General features: G+C 38.5%; 1 protein-coding gene across 15 annotated transcripts in view; it reads left to right on the forward strand.

Moving 5' to 3' along the window:
* RBMS3 (RNA binding motif single stranded interacting protein 3) overlaps positions 1-21702 on the forward strand; it is a 721711-nt gene that overhangs the window by 620134 nt on the left and 79875 nt on the right. For all 15 annotated transcript variants that reach the window (XM_065666137.1, XM_065666135.1, XM_065666138.1 and 12 more), the window contains one exon: positions 13489-13595. In XM_065666137.1, the coding sequence (XP_065522209.1) occupies positions 13489-13595 (107 nt within the window). The remainder of the gene's footprint in view (positions 1-13488; positions 13596-21702) is intronic.

Below are 21702 nucleotides of genomic sequence, written 5' to 3' on the forward strand. Positions count from 1 at the left end.
GTGGTAAGCAATAAAGCTGGCAAAAAGAAATTAAAAAAACCTGAATCAAACCAAACCAAAAAACCCCTGAGAGCCAGATTAGCATCTCTGTTAACAGCAGAGTGAAAAATATGATCATGTTTGCAATGGACTCCTATTAAGCTGGTGGAAATTACAACCCAAAGGTCATATGCTTAGTCACTGGCAGCAGAATGTTGTCACTCCCTGCTGGCTGATTCATGAAATCATTTGCTGTGAAGAAAAATTGCTGCTTCACATCAGCTGGAGACGGCTTTTGTCAGGCCGATGCTGCTGTTTGGTTGTAATCATGCTTTGGAGAGAGTTGCACGAAGACCCATTACACAGTGTGGCTGTGTCCAAGTGCCTGTAAAACAAGGAAAGATCCCACCCAAATGAGAACAAAACCTTAAAGAACAGTTGGATTTGCTGTCAGAGACTGTTAGCTGTTTCTAATAATGTAACTTATCTGGAAGAGAGGTCCTTGTTTTTTCATCTTTCATGTAATCATCTGTAATTTTATCTCCCATAGCACATAAGTATTGGATCATGTAAAACCTTAAGGTTTTACACTGACTTTGGTAACAAAACCTTGGTATTTTTGTGTAGAGGAGACTACAGTCTCCTCAGTTTCATTCATATTTTGATGCATACAATTGCTCTGAGATCATCCCCAGTATTAGCGGGTTCCTCACAGTGCAGTAGCACACGTCTTCAGTCTCTCTTTTCAGACACAACCACAGATTTTTATAAACTTCTGTCATTCTGTTCACTATAGGCAGTGACATTTAGCTCAGCAATTTGCTTTTCACTTGGACTGTTTTCTTCTTGAAGTCTCTGTGTTTGTGAAGGCCCCTGTTGTCATCTGTAAATAGAGAAGGACATGAGTTGCAGTTGATCGTGTGTGAAGCTAGAACATTTTCAAGGGCAATTCTGAAGTATGCTCTTCCTTCTCTTCCTGGTTTTCCCTTCATTTTCTTAAGGTGTTTTTCTTTGCTGTCTCTATGCCTTGTTTTCTTTTTTACCTGTTCTTCCTTGTAATGCTTGGCTCACTTCCATTATTACTGTCGCAGTATTTGTAACTGATAGAGGACAGATTTTTACTTTGTCCTGTTGTAATTTTTGACCTGTGGCAAAGCAGGATCAAGCATGACCTTCATACAACCTCTGAGACATTGTATTAAACAGAGTTGGAAGATTAGGATATCACTCAGTCTTTAATATGTAAGTTTGCTTTCTTGTCTACCCTCAGCTGAGAGCTTTGCAAATGAAAATTTCAGAAGGCTTTAGTGTTATCTGTTTAATATTCTAGGATATTGTCTCAGATGTTAATAAAGGATTTTTAAGCTGCAAGGGTTAGAATTTTCCTTATGTCATAGCACATTAGATTTAGTGTTGGTATCATCAGCACATTTTGAAAAGAGCTAAGTAAAAGTAAGGTCTTCCATTGTCTTGGGTAAAGATTATAGTTCCACTTTCTTATCTTTCCCTTGGATATAGTATCATCATAAATAGCTGGAAAATTCCTAGCCAAACCACTGTGCAGTTGTCTGTCTTGAAAGCCACAGGTACAATTGAGCGCTGAAGGCAGAGACTTACTTTGCACCAGAGACAAGCTGGTGCAAAGCCTGCATGTCCCGGCAGGAACTCCAGGTGGTGGCATGCTTCAGGTACTTGCTGTCTTTTTGCACTTCAAGGAAGGGGGGCCACTGGGCAATTTTTTGTTCCAAGGCACTTCTTTCCTTTCTTGGCACATACATGCCAGTGTGGCACGTTTGCTCCCTACTTGCAGGCCCTTGGTGAGGGGAGCAGTGACATTCAGTTCAGTAGCAGCCACAAAAGCCTGTCTTACAGACTCAGGGCTTAGAGAAAGTGCTGTGCAAGAGGTTTTGGTGTGTCCTGTGTGTGCTGCATAGCCAGTGCTCTCCCCTTCCGCTGGGGAGAAAAAGAGAAGGGGGTATCAGCATCCTTATTTATATGTTGTTTCCGAAGCATTCCCTTCCTCCCTTTGGTCCTGTTTACAGGAGAAGATGGTAGAGTACACAGGTGAGGTTTCTTGGTACAGTAATTATACTGTCCAAGGTGTTTAGCATGATTTGGATATTCTCTAGCACAGAGAAATGAACTCCTGTCTATAAAAATCAGTCTCTAACTTGTAAACACTTTCTGTGTAACCCAGCTATGGGTCTGACACAGTCAGGGTCAAATCCACTTCTTAAAGGTTCTCCTGCATTTAAGGGGGAAGTTGACAATGCTGTGTGTTAGTTTCTAGCAAACTCACTCATTTAGGGCATACACATTATGTCTTTCAGTAAATGCAAAAGAATAAATTGAAAGAAGGGCAATAACAATAAAAGACTTTCCCTTCAGCTTTTCCTTCTTTCTCACAGTGGTAGCAAAATTATATTGCTCAACTATGTTTTAGATTAGAAGTGGTTGGAAGTTTTGCTGTTGCACCCCGTAGTTGTAATTGGAATGTGTGTTAATTAGAACTGATTTAAATAAGAGAATTTTTATTCATCAGTCTGAGAAAAATAAAAAAATAAGCTTAACACTTCTGAATATTTTTAAGCTGTTGAACAGTTTGATGGCTGGTGAAAAACTAGGGTTTTTTTTTTTTTTTTTTCATTTACACTGGAATATTTCATGCACCCACAGTAATCAGCATTTTTAGGAGTATGTTGTTTCAGCTCTGGTGTCAAGAAGGTCATATTACTCCTTTGGCACAGGCATCTTTACCCAAGCCAAATCTTTTTTTCCTATTGCAAGAATTTTTTATTGCTACTTTTTAACAAGCTATAGGTAGAGCTGCAAATAATGTTAGCATTATATATATGGTCACTCTTTCATTGCAATGACCATTCACAAAGACACAACAGACGTGTCTTTCACAACAATCAGTAAAAAAAATTTAGTCTTTAAACATGTATGTCTGAATTAAATGGTCAGAACTAAAGCATATTTTCTGCATTCAAGGTAACTGTGGATTGCATAAGCTCTTCTGGACATTAATGGCATACGTATGTTGGAGTGTGAGCAGGGAATGCCAAAACTCAACCTTAATTAGTAAAAAATAACTGCCTGTGTTCAGCAATTATTATGCTGGTGGAAATAAATCTCTGTATTGACATAGGACATTTGGCCAGGTTTCCTTGTTTATGTTGAAAACATGTTTGAAAAAGATTTTCTCTAGTGTTAGTCTAGCAGTGTGTCACAGACAAGGAGCGATGTAATGGTAATGTTCTGGTTTACCTAAATAAATACTAAATAAAAAATAATAAAAAATTAATAAAATTAAATTTAAAATAAAAATGTCAATACTAAGTAATAAAGAGCTACTTAAACAGCTACATGAAATAACCTTGTATTAGCAGAGCCAGGGTTAATAATTTGTGCTGCAAAAATTCCAATAATTTCATCTTTGGACTGTCAGTGCAAGTAAGTTTTTCTTAGTGGTATAATAGCAAGGTCTTTGTGATCAATAAAATTTGTTTATGAGAATAATAAAAATAGATTTTATAGCAGAAGCACAGACCTGTTGTTTTGAGAAGCAGCTTCAGATAAAAGCTTTGCATTTGCTCTTTTCTCTCGAGACTACTAAAGAGAACACTAAAAAGTAAAATGAGTGACCACAAAAGCAAGTAGGGTCACGCATTACCAGGGATTCATTTTATTTCCTTTAGAGGGGAACTAGAAAGCACCTCATGCTATTTGTACCTCATTTTCTATTATGAATTACGATACATGAGATCATTTAAAAATTGCTGAGCCTTTCAGATGAATCTGACTGTCGCTGTTCCTTAATAACTGAACAGTAAGAAATACAAGATCTCAATTTTTATCCAAACAAAATAACTTCTGAGATGATGGGAAGGAAGGTATTTGAAGTACAATCTTCCTAAAAGCTTATAGGGTACTCTCAGAGAGAGTAAAAAAAAGTTAAAAGTGGGTTGGGGTTCATATTTAGAGGGTGAGTTTTTTTCAGTCAGCTCCTACCTGCAAACTGAAGTCCTGGGACCACACACTCGGCTGGTGTACCTTGGTACACGAGCATTGAAGTGGTACACCTGTATGAAGTAGATGCACTAAAGTAAGGATGCTGCTTGTTTAAAAACATGATGCAGCTCACACCTCTCCTGTAGTTCACTGTTGCAGCACATGAACTTTCAGCTTCAATGTTCATCTGCAATGGGGGGCAACACAGTAAACCAGCAGAAAGTCACAGTGCAATTTTTTTACTGAAAAACAGTTCCTGGTGACAGGTTAGAGGTTGTCTTAATTTTTTTGTATTGTTACTAATATGAAGGGATTGCAGGTTTAAGTTTAAAGACCCAATAAAACAGTAGCACCTGTCATTTTTGGAGTGGTGGCACTGAAAAAGAAATTCTGGGCAAGAAAACAAAGTTTGTAAGAGACTCCAGTGTATCTGCTGTCGTGTTTACTTCCAGTTCAGGTCATAGGGTAGAAGCCTGTGCCACAACCCACTGAAGATATTGAAAGTGTTCCTGCCAGCTTCACTGGATCTTGAACTCTTGGGTTGGAAATTACTCACCTGATCCCCCTCAGCTGTATGTCACACATGGCAGAAATGTGTGCCTGTGTGGCAAGTTATGATTTAGGAATTCACAATGAAAAACAGTCAAATGCCTTAAAATGCTTTCAGGAATATTCTTCGATTATTTTCATTTCACTTGGAGGAATCAGCTCCTGCCTTAACGCATGTAGTCTAATAAGCCTCTGAAACAGTAAGCCAATGGCACAAAAAATGGTAAAAGCAAGTCCTTTTTTATATTTTTTTCTCTTTTTTTTTTTTTATCATAGTACTCAGAATCCCAGGCAGTAATTAGCATTTCCAAAATCTGCACAAAAGCATAAAAAATACTTTTTTGTTGTTCTTTGAAAAATAATCACATTTGTCAGCCATTGTCAAATGGGGAGAAACTTGATAGGGGACCTTTGCATTATCTTATCTTTATTCTACTAATTACTTGCATAGTTCCCAGAAGAGCTATGTAGGCTGTGCTTTCTTCGGTATCTTCCTTGGTTACTGAGGCATGAGAGAAATACAGTGAAGCTGTGGCACAGAAGTTCCACACAAAAATCTTTCAAACATGGAAGGGTGGGTTGGTTTTTAAGCATTCCCTTGTTTAACAGTGCTGATTGAGCAAGTGTGAGGCTTTGCTTATTTATCAAAAAAAAGCCATTGTATACCTACTTATTTCAATATTTATTATTATCCATCTGACATAACATATGAAGTGCTTTCAATGGCTTGTAACCAATACTCATCTTCAAAATATGATGCTGTCTCAATTTTTTGGTACATGGCTTTTCCAGTAAGGCAGGAATCCGAGGGAGTCTATCAAAGTGGTTTTTGGAGGACGTATTAACCCAGCCAAATTCTATGTTTTGTAATTAGAATTGGCACATTAAAACAATATGCCCCAAATTTCAATTGGTTGTGAGTCCTGTCCAAAAGCCATGGAAAATTCAGGTCTAAGCACAGGTACGTGAAGTGATTTCTGCAAGCTGATGCATACAGTTCATTTGGTCACACACTTGTTCAATGAAAGGATCTTCTCTTTTGCTGTAAGGGCTCTTGGAAAAGTTTAAAAATTGAAAAAAAAAAAAAATCACTCCTTGAAGACCTCACTTCCTTTTCATCCAGTGGTTAAGGACTGAGCTGTCATAGCAGTGGATGCGAAGGATGAGCTACAGTTGAGATTTTTCAGCATTATGGCAGGGCCTCCAGTAGGGCAGAACTTCGCTGTATCATCAGGTTTGAGGAAGCTGCTTTCTCTGGCAAAACTCATGGGCCTAACTCTGCTCTTGCTCGCAGTTACCTCACATTTAAATTTAGCTTCATTAGAGTGGCTTTGGATTCACTGAGAATCTCTATAATTTCTGCAAGCTCTGATTCAGGCCTTGTGTTTAAAATAAAGGCAGAATCCAACATTCAAGTGCAGTGTTAAGTAGTTATTAGTTGATAAAGTTAATTAATGAACTCCTTAACTCTGTTTTGGATTTGCTCTTCTCCAATGCAAACCAGCACTAGAGTTGTTTCAGAAATGGAATTTGTTAGAATAAAAATATGCCATCATACTACTGCATTTCAGCTTTGCTGTTTTGATTGATTTTATTTTAGTTTCAATACCATATTGAAGCATCTGCTATATGTTATCTCTATAAAAACATGTAACAATTTCTCCTCTTCAAGAACACTGGAGTGGAGCATTTTAATAGGTCTGAATCAGGCACTCTGAATCTGCTTTGTGTTGAAAGTTGAAAAACAGAAATGTTTTTTTTAAACAAAAACAAAGTATAAAAAGGAATGTTGTGGTTTCTCATAGGAAGGAGACTCTAGTTTCTGATCCACTCTGACAAATGTTTCCGGGGCTTCTGGAACAATATGATTAAGTATAACTGTTTGATGTAATAGCTGGTGTGTTTGCATTGATTGCAACAAGATATGGACCAGCCTTCACAGTTGGCATGCTGTTTCTCCAGCCTAAGCGTACACTTATGTCTTGTACCTGCTCCAAGTAATTTCTGTTTCACAGAATAGAAGCACTAACTTTATGCTTGACACTATTTCTCCTCCGGGATTTATTTATCTTTTTTAATATATTCCTTCTCTTTAGAAATAATTACTATACAATAAAGATGAAAGGAATGCTTCCAATTTCTAAAGACAGAAAGGTGAACTAGAGATAATTACTTAAGCTATAATATCCAAAGTAAGTCAGTTGTTTATTTTTTTTTCCTTTCTACTCAAACAGATGTTTGCTTTTTAATTGTTGCTGTGGGGTACTTTTCTGTTATGTAAGGCTAATTCCCCAATTTCTACAATTATATTATGAAAGTGGTGTGTTGTAGAAACTAAAATGTGATGTTAACCCTTTGTTTGACTTTCATAGTCAGCTGTACAAGTCTATCGAATATCACATAGTTAAATTTAAATGTAAACCTACTGGACAAATATGCTGTATATTCCTTGACTTGTGTAAAAGCACTGGCTCTTGCAAAAACACTGAGGAAGAAGGAATCATTTGAACATGTACTAATATGCTTTCATTATGCGCTTATATATATATATATGTTAGGGTATGTTCTGTGACATCACATTCAGTATCATGGGCTTCTCAGACAAAATATATTACTCTGTCCTTCAACAAGTCAAGCACTCCATGTGGGATAGGATGACGTGTTTATTTGCTTCATTACTTACGGTTTCTTTACTCAGCTAATGCTTTGTCCTTACATGTCCTTTTGTGTCACATACCGTCTTGTGTAATTCATCTTCATTTCCCAAGAGCAGAATAGCTGTATTCTCTAGTATTCCTTGAAGTTCAAATTTTGTTTATTTGTGACTTCAGAAAGAATAAGATTATGTGACAGAACTTTCCTAGAAGCCAATGGATTCACTAGAGCAGAGAATTGCTCTACTGATGGGGTCCTGGAGATTTACAGCAAAATTCATTTTGTAAATAAACTTTGTGCTTTCTCTCCTGCTAGGTCCATCTGTCTGAGCCCAGGTATAGAATCAGAACTTTAACTTGCTCTGTCCTGCCTTGCTTCTAGAGCTTTTGTGCCTTTCATGTCTCCCTCTGAAATACTATATGAGAAATAGGTCTGCTTACAAAGTGACTTAGATGTTACCATAGGATGAAGTTTTTCTAAAGGCTAAAAATGATTGACCTTAGGCAAAGGGGTTGGTTCTGGCATGGATGTTTCAATCAGATATTCTGTGTAATTTGTACATGTAAATGTTATCAAAATACTTAAAATTGGGAACAGAGTTAAGAAAAGTAGTTGTCAAAGCTTGATCAGTTTGGATGCTTGGTGTAATTGTGAACTCAGTTTATTGCTCTGCTCCATTTTTTATCGTGGAGGAGAATTTATTTGCCAAGGCTGAAAAATAAAGTAATCCAAGTTTCTTATAAAAACATACTTTGAAAAAGATTGTTGACTACGCACTGGCCATTCATTAATATACTAGTGACTTTCTCATCATTTTTCTTCACATTAACCAAATGAAGGTGTTTAAGGACCCACAATGTGCATGTTACCAGGCTGTCTGCTGAAAATGTTACTTTCATTCTTGCACAAGATGAGAGAAAGAGATTAAACTCTTCCTGACATGCTGAAAAATGTTCCATCTTCAAAAATATTCATAGTGAAAGCAGTTAAAATACATAAATAGATTCTTGTTATTGCTTTTTTATGTATGTAATTCTTGCCATTGCTGGACAGATGATGCTAGATTATTGAGTCGGAAGTTGTGAAGCACAAGCTTTTCTCAATAACTCTTAAGATAGAAGAAGTTTCAGAGCACCTGAAATAATGAAAAAGATTCACTGAATGCAAATGACAGCTTTCATCTTCCTTTATGAAGCACATGCTCATGAATATATACATTTTTGCATATGTAGAAGCTCAAGTGTGTCTGCCTTCCGATGAATGAAAGAATAAGGAAATCATGTATTCAGAACTAGTTAGAATTTTGCTTTTTTTGTTGAACTCACCAATTTAATTGAAGTTGCTTTCCTGAGATGCAACATTTCTAAGAGGCTGCCATATTTGAAAAGGGGGCAGTTATCCCCATCTCCTTCCATCTAAAGGTTTTGTCCTGTTTTAAATACCAGTGTTGCTTTTGGTGATATTAACAGCCTTTAGACAGCTCAGTGCTGTCTGTCTGCACAGTCTGGCCATCTAAAGTAGCAAAACATGAGAAGCTGATCTCCTAAGGGAACTCCAACAATATCAACAGGCTTGACTGACACAAAACCAGTCTCTCACCTTCACTGAACTCTAAGAGTAAATTCAAGGCCTGACTGAAGAGAGATAGGGCTTTAGCCATTGACTTCCATGGGAACAGAATTTGAACACTAGCAACTACTGCCCTCTCCTAAAGCAGCCCTAAATAACTTGGCAAATGCTGTTTAGAAGCACTATCAATTTGATCACACTTCCTTCTCGGGACTGAAAGCCAAGTTCAGGGCTATTTATGTCTTATTAACTAGAGCCGGCTTTGGATGGGAACTACAGCAAGCATTTAAATCTTGAAAAATGGGTAATGGCTTAATGAACCTTGCTCAGGTTAAAGCTGTTATTTATTCTTGATATTTGTTACTGTCAGGTAGAAGTCAAAGAAAGAGCAGTGCCTTGAAGAGTTTATCAGGATGGAATAGCCTGAAATTTATCTCAAGTGAATCAATTCTCTCTTTTCTGACAGGAAAACAGCAACAGGAGATTTTCCAGATAGGCTTCAAAATACCACACATGCTTAAAACTTTGAGGATGTCATGAACCATACAAAAATATGTGCTTATCTCTTCAAATTAAGAACATCTATGGATATCTAAATTACATTTTCTATTAAGTCAGCAGTATAAAAGGTGAGGGAAGAGGCAGGGACACAGGCATTTATTTTCAGACAGTGTGTTTATACAGAGGAAAAGGAGAAAAGTGAAAATTCAGTCCATAAATTGAAGTCTGTCTGGGATGGAGGAGAGCAACAACAGAAAAAAATTAAAATATTCCCTTTTTCCTTCTTCCTCTTCTAAAGTATTTGGAGATAAAATACTCGACTTCTGTTGCAATCCTTTGATATTAGTGTTGTAGTGTTGATATTGCTTGAATAGTTCCTAGATATTTTCCTTTTAAATTGATAACTGTAGTACCTAATTGTGATGGTTTTTTTTTGTTGTCTAAAATATATTAATTATTTTTAAAGCACTTCTGACATTTCATGAAACCATTAAGAAAGAATTCCACTTAGAAATAGTTTTGCTGATATAGTAGACTAGGATATGCTTTTTCCAGTGTCTTCTGTTGTTGCACATGTAATTAGTAAGACTGATGGTGTTATATCAAATAGTCACGTGAATCTCATTTTGCAAAGCCTAGAGAACCTTTCTTAGAGGGGATTTCAAGAGTGCAGCGTAAACCGGAGATTTGAGGTTTTCTGTGTACTTAGAACAACATGCTCGAACTCATGAGACTCTGTTACACTCTACTGTATGTCCTGAACAAAGAGAGATTATTAATTCGATTTCTTTGTATTTTGAGTTTGGTTACCATAGTTGTTTCCAGGTGTAAACCGTTAAGGCCTTACACCACTTCAGAGATATTAAGATAATTTTCTGTCTTGCCGGATGTAATCTGGTAAATGGCTGTGTTGGTTTGGGGAGGTTTTTTGTTGGACAAAATAAGTAACTAGCTAAATAAATAAAAGATACCAAAGCTTAGAATCATCTAGACTCTTGTCTTCCTGTCAGAACATGCTCTTTTGATCTTTTTGCTTATGTCAGTGTTGATTGAGAGAGACTGACTTTTCCCCCAGGATTCCTCTCAGTTCGCTGTAAAGGAATATAGTCTCCTGTGTAGAAACTTGCCTGTGAAGGGTATGGTACTCTTGTCCTTTTATGTCTTCCTCCCTACCTGCTGAAAAGTCTGTACAATATTTTTTGCATTTTTTCTAGATGGGAGTGGTTAAGTTAACAAATAAGAGTTTGTCAGATGGTAATGCTGGATATTGGGAATTTCAGAAACAGCAACAGCTTCCTATATTTGTGGTCAGATAATATATAGAGAGGATATGGAGTAAACAATATGATTTCCTAGCTTGTTCACCCGCATCATAGTACATGGGTTAATATCACATGTGTGCGTTAGCAGATGATCATGGCATGTGTAAATATCCAATGTGCAGATTATATTTACATGCTTCTCCTGATGGTATCGTATGTTGCTTGATAGTTGGTCAGTGCTTAAAACAGAAAGATTTTGAAGCTTCAGATGTGATGTTTAATAGGTCTTTCTCTAATGCTGGCTTAGCACCTGCTCCTCCTGCACAGTCACATCAAAGTGAATTGTAAGTAACCACTCTGAAATCATGCAGCATTGCACTGTGGAGTAAAACTGGTGAAAGTGCAGGGAAGTCAGCCCTGTAAAATCTCTCCATCTGCAGGAAAAATCTCCACAGCCACCTGGATGCTTTTAAACCTTCATTATTTTAAATTTAAGATGGTTAGCTGAGCATTCCTTCTACCAAAATCTGATACAATAAGTGTACTCAGAGGTGGGGAAGGATCTCTGGGGTCACACAGTTGATCTTTCTGCCAATAATGGATTGTTCCCTACAGTTCAGTTTCTAGTGACCTTGGAAATTACTAGCCTGGTAAAATGGTAATGAAAAAAACAAAGCTGTTAAAGCTTCAGAAGTGGCCAAAGGGATGCTGTCCCAATGAGAAATTGTGATTTTGATGTGAGATTCTCTATATACATTGTTCCTCTGTGACAGTTTTCAAGTGATCACAATTTTAATTTACACATTCTGGCCCATTTCAAACTTGCTGTAATGAAGAAGTTGGGGTGATGAATCACAGAATCACAGAATCCCAAGGGTTGGAAGGGACCTAAAAAGATCATCTAGTCCAACCCCCCTGCAAGAGCAGGGTAACCTACAGTACATCACACAGGAACTTGTCCAGGCGGGCCTTGAATATCTCCAGTGTAGGAGACTCCACAACCCCCCTGGGCAACCTGTTCCAGTGCTCTGTCACTCTTACAGTAAAGAAGTTCTTCCTGATGTTAACGTGGAACTTCCTATGTTCCAGTTTACACCCATTGCCCCTTGTCCTATCACTGGATATCACTGAAAAAAGCCTAGCTCCATCATCCTGACACCTACCCTTCACATATTTGTAAACATTGATGAGGTCACCCCTCAGTCTCCTCTTTTGCAAGCTAAAGAGACCCAGCTCCCTCAGCCTCTCCTCATAAGGGAGATGTTCCACTCCCTTAATCATCTTTGTGGCTCTGCGCTGGACTCCTTCAAGCAATTCCCTGTCCTTCTTGAACAGAGGGGCCCAGAACTGGACGCAATATTCCAGATGCGGCCTCACTGACACACCAGAGGACTGTGCTGCCATTCAGCGAGACCTGGACAGGCTGGAGAGTTGGGCGGGGAGAAACTTGATGAAATTTAACAAAGGCAAGTGTAGAGTCTTGCATCTGGGGAAGAACAACCCCATGTACCAGTACAGGTTGGGGGTTAACCTGCTGGAAAGTAGTGAAGGGGAAAGGGACCTGGGGGTCCTGGTGGATAGGAGGATGACCATGAGCCAGCAATGTGCTCTTGTGGCCAAGAAGGCAAATGGCATCTTAGGGTGCATTAGAAAGGGAGTGGTTAGTAGGTCAAGAGAGGTTCTCCTCCCCCTCTACTCAGCCTTGGTGAGGCCGCATCTGGAATATTGCGTGAGCTTGGTTTAATATTATATGAACTTCTCCTTTAACCAAATCACAGTTTTTATTTTAAATAAATAAGTCAGCAACATGGCTAATCCCCCTACAGCAACATTTTCCTTCACGTCCCTGCACTTTAATTCTTTCAACATTTCTAGCCTCACAGACATAGGAAATGAGGAAGAAAAAACAGATTTCTTGCTTTTTTCTATCAAAGCACCTGGTTAATTAATTAGAGCCTGTACTTGTTATGCCTGGGAACCCAAAAATTCCTGAAAAGTTTCAGAAGCAACACATCATCTTTAGATTTCTTTCAACCAAGCCAATATTAGTTTAATTCTCTGTTGATGTAGGCAGTAAAGGACAATCTTGACATGTAACTAATGAAGTAGGTAGAATTTGGGCCCTCTTTTAGGAAGGAGACAGCAAACGCAAGCTCCCACCAGCAAGCTAATTACAGTTTTGGCTGAAAAATATTTTAGGAGGCTGTTAAAAGCAGGGTAGATGGAAAAAGATCCCAGGACACAGAGTTCCCTTCCTGTTGTACCCATTTCATGTGTGGCAATTTCTTCACCAGGGGGCCCTGTTGTTGGCTGCCTTTTGGGGTGTGCATCTCTGTGAATATTCTTTCTTCCCAGAGCTTCGTGCCCCATGACTATTGTATTCAAACACCAGATCTCAGTTGGAGAAGAAAGGGGTTTTCTTAGCTGCCAACTTGCTTAGAAGAGGAGTTAAGAGGAAAAGAAAGCTAATGGGACTGTGCTTGGCAAAAGTCTCTATTTTATTCTGTTTTTTGAAAGGATTGGGTGTCGAGAAACACAAATAGTGAGAACACTTATTCTTTAAGCAGATTCTTGCAAAGTTTTTACAAAAAAAGCAGAAAGCTGCTTTAGTAAGGCAGTGTTTATCCTTGCACTAATGCTGGTCATGAATACGTGTCTAACTTAGCTGGAACTAATGTCTGACTCTACTGTTCCACTACAGCAACTTAACATTCTGCGTAGGCTGATTATTTTTTCAACAATATTTGCTAAATTCTTTTAAGGGCTGCCAATATATATTTTTTGAAGCTTAGTTAATAAGAACAGCTGCCAGTGGAGTCAAGGCTAAAAGAGGCAGAAAATATCTGCAGAAGGCAAGACTTTACTTCAAAAGATCAGTATTACAAAGCACTACTGTTGCTGGTATAATCACTTTCTTTGGGGGGGATGCTAATACAGACTGGGTTTCTTGTCTTCACAGCCCCCACTGAGCCTTTGCTGTGCAAATTTGCTGATGGAGGGCAAAAGAAGCGCCAGAATCAAAGCAAATATACACAGAATGGAAGGCCGTGGCCCAGAGAAGGAGAGGTAAGTGCCACGCGGCAATTATTTTCCTGGGGTTTGGCAGAAGTCAGCTGCAGACCTGGAAATCTACCTTTCAGGGCTACGAAGAAATCAGATTGCACATAAAATACAACAGTTTCACACAGAGAAAGGTATATGCGCAGAGGGGAGAGTGAAGCTTATAATAATGTACGGAGTGTAAAGTTACAGGAAAAGACAGTTTCAGAGCTTGGTGTGGATCTGTGTGCAGCCTTGTCCCACCGCAAGCACTCTGTCTGCAGCCAGACCTGAGTCCAGTATTATCTTACTGGTGTGCCATCAGCACCTGTGGTGTAACTTTTATAAACCCCAAATCAATTTACTCTTAAGCAACTCAATATTGTTATTTCGTCCATATACTTCCTGGTGATAGAGCATCATCGGGGAGTAGGTGAGTTGTTACGAGAAGGAGAGTTGCAGTTGTATATCCAAATAAATGGTCCACATAAAAGTTTTCCGAAAGCTTATCTCAGCTGGATTCTTCATTCTGCCCAAGACAAAACAGTTTACAGGAGCCTCAGCTCCATCATGTGTACAAAGTTAAAAAAAGAAATCTAATGGTTGCTTTCTGCTCTGCTGCAAATAGTTCTGTTACTGGAGTTTCCTTTCTGTGTACTTGTACATGAAATGACTCCAAATGTGGATGAAATAAGAAAGGAATTTATTTGACTCTTCAAGAGGCTGTTTACTCTTCTCGAATGTTATTATAGGATAAAGACACTTGAATAAATGAGGTAGATCTGGCCATAGTACCTTTTTATGCGTGATCATAGCTATGAACGCTGAAGGACTTACAAGTATTTCTATCTTAAACACCTATTCTTTGAGTTTCTGATATATTTTCCTTTCAAGGCAAATAACTTGCTCAGTTTTGATGCATTAGAATACAAATTGGTGGTTTGTGTTTTGTTTTGGTTTTAATTCTTTTGGGGGTATGTTTTGTGGGGTTTGCTGCATTTACTTCAGTTTTGCAAAGCAAATAAACAAAAAGTCTATTTCGTATTTCTAAGTTACGTGTTTCTAGAGGGTTTCTGCTTTTTTTAGAGCCACAGTTGTTTATTATCTTCACTGATGATCTGGATGAGGGGATCAAGTGCAAACTCAGTAAATTTGCAGATGACACCAAGTTGGGCAGGAGTGTTGATCTGGTGGAGGGTAGGAATGCTCCGCGGAGGGATCTGGACAGACTGGATCAATGGGCTGTGGCCAATAGTATGGGGTTCAGCGAGGCAAAATGCTGGGTCCTGCATTTGTGCCACAACATGCAATGCTAAATGCTTGGGGAAGAGTGGCTGGGAAGCTGCTCAGTGGAAAAGGACCTGAGGCTGCTGATTGACAGAGCTGAACACAAGCCAGCTTGTGCCCAGGCAGCCAGGAAGGCCAACAGCATCCTGGCCTGAATCAGAAATAAAGTGGCAGCAGGGCCAGGGCAGTGATCATCTCCCTTTACTGGGCACTGGTGAGGTCTCACCTCAAATCCTGTGTTCAGTTCTGGGCCCCTCACTACAAGAGAGACACTGAGGTGCTGGAGTGGGTCCAGAGAAGGGCAATAAAGCTGGTGAAGGGTCATGAGCACAACTGGGATGAGGAACAGCTGAGGGAACTGGGGGTGTTTAGTCTGGAGAAGGCTCGGGGGGGACCTTATCACTTTCTACAACTACCTGAAAGAAGGATGGAAAGAGGAGGTGGATGGTCTCTTCTCCCAAGTAACAAGTAATAGGGCAAGAGCTAATGGCCTAAAGCTGCACCAGGGGATGTCTAGGCTGATATTAGGAAAAATTTCTTCACAGAGAGGGTGCTCAGGCATTAGAACAGGCTGCCCAGGGAAGTGGTGGAGTCACCATCCTTGGAAGTGTTCAAACACTGTGTAGATTAGGCCCTCAGTGACATGGCCTAGTGTTGGACTTGGCAGTCCTGGGGTAAAGGTTGGACTTGATGAGCTTAGAGGTCTTTTCTAACCTAGTTAGTTTTATGATTCTATGATTTTTTTGTAACTAGTTGATTTCGCTAGCTGATGCCTTTTGGACCATTTGCTTATGACATATATACTCTGGCACGATTGGTGAGCTCCTTAAACAAACAAAAAGGCCTCTTGAAAGCATAGACATTTCTCCCTCCAGCAAGGTGGTTATTGTACACTGTTCCAACAGCAATGCTCCAAATTATTTTTAACTCTGTGGGCTGAAAGTGCCCGTGTGACAGCCACATTTGCCACAAGAGATTGCAGAAGACTCCAGAAGTTCACTGCAGGCTCGTATGTCATATGTCTCAAAAAATTGAGATGTTTTCTTAGGAGTCATTATGGTTTGTCGTGTTGAGGATCTACTGAGGAGTAAGGGCCCAGGAAGTACTTCAAGTGGTAGACTCAGGTGATTGTATAGAGAGCTTGAAAATGAAAGGCCTATGTATAGGAGACAATAATAAACCCTCAATAAGGTCAATAATCCATATTTTAAAGACCTCTAAATCCCTATTTAAATAGTAAACACCATCATAGCTATTATCCCCTCTGTTCTATACTTCCTTCAGCTCAAATCAATAAACAAGAGAGTATAAAGTTAAAGCCAGCAAGCAACCATTATGCCTGTGGCCTCAGGCCACATCAGTTTATTACATCGTATATAGTTCATTTGCTTCTAGTGTAGTGGCTCATATTAAGTACAGTGATACCACTGTGATCTACAGGCAGTGTGTGGTTGGTGTGCTTATAGTATCAACATTTAAAAAGTAGTTTTTAGTGGTGTTTGCGCTCAGCTACAGAGCTGTTATGGTATAATCTACAAATGTGGAAAGATTGTAAAGGTACAAACTCAGAAATCTGTTTTCTTAGATTTTCTTAGATTTTTTGTTTATTAACATCTGGTTAATACCAGATGCACATTGGATATTTACTACAGAAAGCATCAAAGACAAGAATGCATGTTCTCTTTTAGGGTCACTCATTTGTTGAATTTCTTCCCCACCATTGTTAATTTTCTTATTTCCAGTGTAAAATCCTTCTATGTAGTTACTCTTATATTTTATATGCAATAGTTTGTTTCTAGCTCTTTGTCATTTAATGATCTTACTCTAAGCACAATGTACCATTCAGTTGTTCTCTGCATAGCAGCACTCGGGTAACCTTCCTACAATTACTCCCGTCAAATTTAATCTCTTTAATAAAGCACAGGTAGTAAGTCGTGAGAAATAATTGATACATGACAAGTGTCATAGTTCTGATTACAAATGGGACCTGGAAATATTTCATGCATTCTTCTTTTACTCGTTTTCTTCCCTAAAGAAAAGCATTGAAATAGTGTCCAAGAGATTGCTCCATCAGTATTTCCACCCTGGCCAATTTCTGTGGTATCTGGACCAAGATGTATTTTGGCTAGTGTTCAGATAAGCCTTTGCATTCTTGCTTACATGAAGGGCATTTCTAAAACTTCTGAGGTTTACCCAGCATTAACACTGAGCATGCAAGAGGATTATTGCTCAGAAGGACAGATCCCAGAGAAATGCATGAGCAGTTCTGTCAGTGGCCTCAAACTTGAGAATACGATGTAGAGACAGACAGTTGTGCCCAGTACTCAGCTGTAGGGGGGAAACAGCAGGAGATTTAGCACGGAGGAGCAGATTTGCTTTGGTGTTACCTCTCTGGCCATGCTGGTCTCAGAGGTTTTGCTCTCTTTTATGGGGAGCTTCTGGGGAATTTTATGAGAGACGATTACTTTTCTTTTTTTGGGGGGGCGGGGGGGGAGTTTTCAGGCCATACTGTAGAATGTAATAGAAAATCTTATTCTAAGCATATATTTTTGTAGATTGCTTCTCATAACCATGTAGAAATACTGTAGTTAGTTGCTAAATTAGCTTACCATTTAAAGTCAAGTGTTTAGGAAAAATTTCTCTAGGGCTTTTAGGGGTTTTTTTTGGTACTTGGTTACTTGGCCAGTTGTAACCAGGCAAGAATGCCTGACCTTGGATAGCACTTTCTAGTCCTTACCCTTTCACTCTTGTTTGAAGCCTCAGGAAATACTCAGCAGATTTACTGAGGCATTTGACTGAGGATTTGTGATGGCTGACCAGTTCTGCACTAAGGAGCTGAGAGCTTAGATTATTGATGGCTTTGTAAAAGGCTGTCAAATTAGGTATCTAACATATAGGTGCAAGAAATATACAGAGGGACCTGCAAATGTTGGAAATACTTGCAGTGAAATTCTGACCTAATAACCGACATAATTTCTGCGCAAAAGTAAATTCTTTTTTTTCAGGCTAGTTTTTCTTGAGTCACAGTGGTTTAATTCAGCAATCTGTATTGAAACTTTCCCTGACTAGATCATGTTGAGATGGTGATAGAGGGTAATCGTATTCAAATTCTGTCGGTAAAACATTTGATTTAATTTACCTCTAAATTGCAGTTGACAGGTCTAGAGGAGGGTGACATATCTCAAAAAATATTCATCAGTTGAAAATGCATCTGGGGAATGAAGAGTAGTTACAAATTGAAATCAGATTGGGTTAAAACCTGTAACTTAAATAATCTTTTATTGCAGATTTCCCAAAACTTTGGTTTTGTTATTCAGAAATAAAATCTTTTGATATGTGTATTTAAGATTTGTCTGGTAGAAAGGGAGAAACCTTTGGTACTTCGTTTGCAAGTTTCTGTAAAATTTAGAGCATTTAAGTATTTGCTTGTTTTTTTCTCGAGGAAATACCACAATTTCAGTATTGGTTCATATATCACAACAGTGAATACACCACCAAATGCGACACCCTTGTCATTCAATTTGATCTGATGTTTCTAATTATATTTAATAATTGTCACCAATAATTCTTCTGTTTATTGCTTTCTTGCTTCTGTAATCTGGATTAGACTTTTGTTTCTAAATAGCCAAGAGATTAACCTCTCTTCCTACTTTTCCCCTTCATCATTTGTCATTGGTGAAATGCCTAAACCATTAAACATAGTTTTAGTTCTTCTTTAAGAAATAAGATGACCTACTAGTTTGGGAATGTTGCTTTTGTTAACAGTTTCTCTTTTTATCTGCTATTCATTACAGTTTTGTCTAATGCAAACTAATTTAGAAAGAAAAACATACAATAGGTAATTTGAGAGACTTCCTGATTTTTTTGTGAAGTCGGTACTAGTGAAGGGCTGAAACAGTTGATGCTGGTGCCAGTTGTCCCTTCTTTACCAGCAGCAGGCATATGGAAATGATTAATAGATCTGTGCCTGGCCCATTTATAACTTGGAAATAGATTTCTATTTATACTTCCAAGGAGACAGGTACTACTTAGTTGTCTTCCATAAGCCTCAGTGTTTAGGGCTGATGCATTTTACACTTAGACAAATGATTTTTTCTTTTCTGTAGGAGACAATTTCCAGGCCTGTCCAGATACGCAATAATACCCAGATATTCAGTAGTAGCCTCACATGCAGACCATGCACATTTACTATACTAGTATGCAAGTTAGACGTTGGTCAGTATTTTGCATGCTCGTTTTCAGCCAAACCTTAGTTTAGCAGAGAGGAATTGAACCTGGAGAGAAGCTTACACAGTGGGAGAAAGTAGAAGGGCAAAAGGTAACTGACAAATAAATTGAAAAGATACAGTGCAACGAGTTTAAAATTTTTCGTTGTCGCAAGATGCTCTCATTGTAGGCAATGCTTTGAAAATGTGCCTCAGGGGCACGAATACCAAAGACCAGTTTAAATTGTTAGATTTTGAGCTCATAAAGCACATAGACATATTTTAAAACAATGGCCTGTATGAAATCTCTGTCCCTGAAATTAGGATTTTAAAATGGACCATTTTTACTACTAATAAGGGGTATGTTTTGGTTAAAGTAGAATGAGGACGGCACCTGCTCTCTGAGATTAGCTTTCTTAGTTTTCATTTTGGCTTTGGGTTTCATTCTGTGGTGAAAAATATCATGCCATTTGCCCCAAAGATTTTCTTGCAGTAGGGTTTTCCTCAAAATTCTGCTGCCACCACAGTGTTTTCTTATTCAGAATAAACAGATGCTGGAGACAGGGGAAAAGGGAAAAGGCATACCTTTTTCTGCACTCTTCTGTATCCCTGACAAATACTTGATGGTCTGACACTTTCAGTAGTGCTACAAACCATTCTTGGAAGTCTTCAGCTACTGTAGCACACACATCTAGTGTGCAGATGTGACTGTAATCCACAGCTGATTTAACATTAGATCAGACTGATGGCAAAATGAGTGTGCCAGATCCCCAAAAGCAGATGGTTCATAGACTTGAAGATGGCAAGGTTAAACAGATGAGTTGGCAGTGCAAACAGGCTAACTATATTGTAGTGCATATGTCTCTGTGAGGAGAATATGGTCCTCTTTGGAACAAAGTGACTCAACTCTCAAGTCAGAAGCTGGTAAATCAGACTTCCAGTCCAGTTCTGTAGGACAAAAAGGGTTTCTTGCCATTTACTTGGGTATCTGAGCTTGTCATTGTGTTTGTCGGCTCAACTTCTGACCTGAGGTTCATGAATCACTTGCCAAGCTCAACCTCAGTATTATGTATTTTCATTTCCACAACCACTCTTTTTTTCTCAGAACTTGGGAGCTGCTTAAGGAGCACATATCACTGGGAAATGCTCCATTTCTTTCATATGCATCTATATATTTAAGAGGTGTCACATTTGTATTCTTGATTTCTCTTCTAAAAAGGAAAGATCCTTTTTCAGAATTAAATTCAGAAATATGTCTAATAATGTGGAATATTCCTGACAGAACTGTTAAATAATCAAAGGAAGGAACTCTGCCAAGGTAGCTTTACTGGTGACTGAGCTTTTTCTATTAAATCAATATTTTAAACGAGTCTCATTTGGGTTGTTGGTTTCTTCCGCCATCTCTCTTTTCCTTCTTCAAAGTCAGAGTACCTGCTGTTGGAGCAGAAGAGATCCTTGTGCTGTGATGCCTGGCAGATATTAGCAGTGTTAACAAACAAGTCCAGGGATTTCATTGTTGAAATTTCAACTGATTCCACTGTAGTGCCAAGAAAACACCCATTCCCCTGGGATGGCAGCCCTCCAGTGTGAAAGAATGAGGGCATGAATCAGAGTGGATGGGGAAGAGGGTCTTATCTTCTGGTATAACTCCCACATAATGATATGTTGGTGAAGTTGTTCATGAAAGCCACTTCCCAGCAACACAGATCCTAAAACGCAGCCTAAAATTTGGTCATTTATAGTTATGTGTTTTCTGGAAGCCAGATACTGGGTTCTTGTGAGAGAGGTTCAGAAGAGAAATAATAAACCCACCTTATTCCACATGATATTGAAGATGTGATAATTTTTTCAATAATCACTCCACAACTTAATCATTTCTTTGAGAGATTTACAAATCTAATTTCCATAAGCAATGCAAATGCGATCGTCTAAGAGTCTTTTTAATGAGGCAAATGTGCTCATTTATGTTCAACTCATAACAAAGAGATGGGGGAAAAAACCAGAAACAGAACACCTTATTTTTGCCTATGGAAATTTTTTCACAGTGAAGTGTTAACTACAGGCCTTCAAACTTCCTGGGGGAGCCCTTGCCTTACAGAAGCTTTTTGTTATTTGCTGCATTTTATTGAAAGAATGGGCTTAAATTTAAAGAAAGATTCAGACTGGGTCTCTTGTTTTCAGAATGTTTGTTTGTTGATGTCATTAATTAGAAAACTGCAGCAACAAAATAGCAAGAATCTTAATTCCTTTGTCTTGAGTTCAGACACTTTGATAAAAATCAGTGATAAGCAGATAATATGGTTTAAATAGTCTTTTTTAAAAATCAGTATTTTAAATGAGCTGGTTTTATTTCTGCGTCAAGTGACTTTCTAAACAGACTGGTCAAGTAACCATTGAGAATGGTCTTTATTATTATGTGTGGGACTGATAGCAGATATTAATCTTTTATTATTACTTTAAGAGATTGCATGTTGAAATGCTGAGGTGCAGCATCTCATTCAGTAGCTGAGCATATGCCCATTATCTGGCTGAGTGGCATAAAAATTCTGTGGTTCAGCTGTTCTTTCCTAGAAGATTTATCTGACAAATATTTTCCTAAAGCAGTATTCCATCATCAGTGCCACTCTCTGAGGTGGCTTTTT

This window comes from Lathamus discolor, chromosome 2 (genome assembly GCF_037157495.1).
Source record: "Lathamus discolor isolate bLatDis1 chromosome 2, bLatDis1.hap1, whole genome shotgun sequence".
NCBI classification, from domain to species: Eukaryota; Metazoa; Chordata; class Aves; order Psittaciformes; family Psittacidae; genus Lathamus; species Lathamus discolor.